Source organism: Myotis brandtii, unplaced genomic scaffold, assembly GCF_000412655.1.
Source record: "Myotis brandtii unplaced genomic scaffold, ASM41265v1 scaffold196, whole genome shotgun sequence".
Taxonomy (NCBI): domain Eukaryota; kingdom Metazoa; phylum Chordata; class Mammalia; order Chiroptera; family Vespertilionidae; genus Myotis; species Myotis brandtii.
Genome location: NW_005357311.1, coordinates 5,744,187 through 5,747,687, shown reverse-complemented (window position 1 = coordinate 5,747,687; position 3,501 = coordinate 5,744,187). Strand labels below are relative to the sequence as shown.

The window sequence follows — 3,501 nt, the reverse complement described above, 5'->3', positions numbered from 1 at the left end:
CCCGGCACTCGCGATCCTGGAGCAGGTACCGGCCTGGCGGACCGTGGCGGGCTGTGCCTTACGCCCGAAGCTCCATTGATGCGGCCCGTACCTATGATGGTGGACAGGCGCTTCGAGCGCCTTGCACAGCATGCTGGGACTTGTAGTTCGATAGGCCGCATGGGCTCCGAGGGAGTTCCTCTGTCAGCTGGGAAAAGGGAGGATTAGATGTGTTGGTCACAAAGCGACCTTCCTTACAGTTCCAAGGTGTTTTGAGTATTTGAAAAAAAAAGGCGAATTGGGCGCAAGAGAAGTGGCCAGTTAACTACAACTCCCGGCAGCCCCTCCAACTGGGGTCAGTGACGCACTTCCGGCAGGTGGCTTGCAGCTTGGGGGCTGCTTTTTGGCCATCGAGGAACAGGCCCAGGGGGTCAATAGCCTTTTGACGCCGCTCCGGCTTGGTCAGCCATCCAGCGTCGCTTTTCTCTGGCCTCACTCCTGGGCAGGAAGCCGCTGGGTTAACTTTGGCACCTCGTGGCCTCCTAGGCAGCGCTGCGGGCTACGGGAATCAGGGGAGGGCACTTTCCTAATTTTTTAAGTTTCTTAGGAGATGAGAGGGTCGAGGCCCTCCCTGGTGGTCACGGTGACTACTCTGCACAGCTGTCCCCAGCTGTTGTTTGCATCAGTGTCTGATGACGCTCCTCTTCTGGTTACAGAGCACAGTCTTTTTTTTTGCTGGGACTCGAGAGGCCATTTGCTGTGGTCACGGATTCTGTACACTAATGTTGATCAAACCCTGATTTGCCGAAGAAGCACCTCGTTTTGGCGGGGCGGGGGTGAGGGAGGAAGTTTTAAAAAATACAGATTGCTGGTCGCCATACAGAGATTAATGCATGGTTACGACGCCTCCTGTGAGAATCAGGCAAGCTCTTACTCTGAGTTCAAAGTCCCTTTGGACTTCCAGAGTTAAACATAGGCTTCTTGTTCATTTTGTAATCGGAGTGGTTCAGTAAATCCTTTTCAGTTAAAAACGGCATGCTTTTTGGGAGCTATGTCATCTAAATAATGAACACTCAGGCTATGCTAGCACCGTGTTAAGTGCATTTCCTTATGGATATTATACTGTTTAATCCTCACAGCAAGCACTGTTATTCCCAGTTTGCAGATGAGGATAAGTTGCAGCGCAAAAACAGCAGAGCATACAGTTTTACCAAAACCAGTAGCATGAATTGGTGTTAAAAGCACCAAATGTGGAGGATATTGTTTTTCTATCTTACTTTATGTCTTCAGGCAGACCCTACCCTTTTAGATCTTCATTTATTCGCTTGTAGAATGCTGGGGTTAGTCGTTCTAAACCCTGGTTATTTATCAGAAGCCCATGGGGAGCTTTATAAAAGTAATATTTGGGCCCTGCTAGTGTAGCTCAGTGGTTGATCATAGACCTATGAACCAGGAGGTCACAGTTGGATTCCCCGTGAGGGCACATGCCCAGGTTGTGGGCTCCATCCCCAGTGGGGGGGCTTGCAGGAGGCAGCTGATAAATGATTCTCTCTCATCATTGATATTTCTATCTCTCTTTTGGGATCACATCCCCAGGGATTCTGATTCAGAACTGGAGTGAACCTAGAATTTTTATTTTTAAGCTGTTCCCCAAATGATTCTTGATTATCAGCCTAGAACCAATATTAGATCTTTACATAATGAATCAGTTCATAATATTTGGTGATTTTGATTGACAGGGTGACTATTTGTTTTAGAAAAGGACTTTTGAGATTAATTCATTTTCAGAGGTTGCCATGCCATTTTTAAGGTATTTAAACGTATTGTCAAAGTTCACCATGTAATGAAATCCCAGGCAATCTTTTTCTTAAAAGTGAGGAATATTTAAGAGAAAAATCTCCTCCATTTACAAATCTGGATTTTTATGTATTGGTTTTACTTCTGTAATTAGTGGAGGTATAGACTCCATAGAATACAGACCTTAGTAACATACAGATGTGTTTGATTTCTGAAGCTGTCACATCTTAATAGTTGTCTGTACTTATTTAACTGAAACTCATCTATTAAAATGGGATAATATGATATATATGTAAAACACTGATAATAGCGTGCAGAACATTGTACTTGTCCTATAATAGTAGCTATTATTATAGTTTAAAAATGGTTAAAAGCTGTAAAGACCTATGAATTTAAATAATGTTCAGCAAGAATTAAAATGGAGGTTGACTTATCTTGATAATCAGTTTCAAGGTAGAGATAAAAAAAGATTTTTATTGGTTAAACCCTCTTCCTGATAATACCATCCCTCAGGCCTTTGCTATTCCTTGTTCAGCCCAAGAGTACAAAGTTTCCAAAGATTTCCTGTATCAGAATCACCTGGGGATGTTTGTTGAAAGTGCACATTCCCAGATCATGTGGAAACCTACTGCATCTGAATCTTTTGCATGTTAAAGTTTTTAAGAACTGCTGAGTATTCAGAGGGCATGTGGTTCTTTGTTTTAGGACACAGACAAGCTACCTCCATAGTTCCTTTTGATGCTGCCCTTCAGAGCTGCACTAATGGGTGAGATCAATTCGAAGGGCCTTGCCCTTAAGAACTTTACTTGGCCTTCTGTCCCACCACCAGTAGCATAGGCTGAGTGGGTTTCTATTACCATTAACATCTTTCTTTTTATGCTCCTTATTTTGTTTTCTTCAGTGTTGCAATAAGCAGAATGAAGATCAAAAGAAATCAAAACAGTGAACAGACCAAAGAGAAGTAATAGAGTGAAACAGTGAACAGACCAAAGAGAAGTAATAGTGAACAAGTGTGTGTGTGTGTGTGTGTGTGTGTGTGTGTGTATTTAGGGGGGGGGGCGGAGTGGAAGCTTTTACACAGTACAAATAAATGAACATAACTTCAGACAGTAGTAAATTTATGAAAACAAAATAGGATAGGATGGTGGTGTGTGTGTGTAGTGTTACTTTAAATTGGGTTGTCAGGGATGACATTTGAGCTGCTCCTGAATATTAAGGAGTCAGCCATGGAAATATCTGAAGTCATATCTGGAAGCAGTCCTAGGGTTGTTAAAAGAGTGACCTAGGGGGTTACCACAACATGATTTTAACCAGGTGCAAAGGAGCTTGGTATAATTGGGGACTAGAATGAAGGCCTATTAGAGTACACAGTGAGTTCTGGGAGGGAGATAAAGTTGGGGAGGGGGGAGTAGATAAGGGACATATTATATAGGGCTTATAGGCCATGGGTAGGGAGTAATAGGGAATTTAGTGTCATTGTAGGGAGTTGGATCTTATTGTAAGTGTGGCAAGAAGCTTTTGGAGAGCTTTGGGCAGGAGAATGACTTGATCTGTTCTACTTTTTTTCCTCCCCCCAGAGATTGGGGGTAGTGTAACAGCAAAGAAACCCTGATTGGAGGCAGTAATGCAGAGGAAAGACAAGAGAACTAGTGTAAAGATTAGGAATCTATTTTGTAGGTAGGTAGAGCTGACAGGGCTTGCTGATGAGCTATTTCTTTGCCAATC

General features: G+C 43.2%; 1 protein-coding gene across 1 annotated transcript in view; it reads right to left on the bottom strand.

The window, feature by feature from the left end:
- ADO (2-aminoethanethiol (cysteamine) dioxygenase) overlaps nucleotides 1-390 on the bottom strand; it is a 2,144-nt gene extending 1,754 nt beyond the window's left edge. The window contains exons 1-2 of the mRNA XM_014538751.1: nucleotides 348-390; nucleotides 92-187 (exon numbers count right to left, since the gene is read on the bottom strand). Coding sequence (XP_014394237.1) covers nucleotides 92-187; nucleotides 348-390 — 139 coding nt within the window. The remainder of the gene's footprint in view (nucleotides 1-91; nucleotides 188-347) is intronic.
- Between the last annotated feature and the right edge of the window lie 3,111 nt (nucleotides 391-3,501).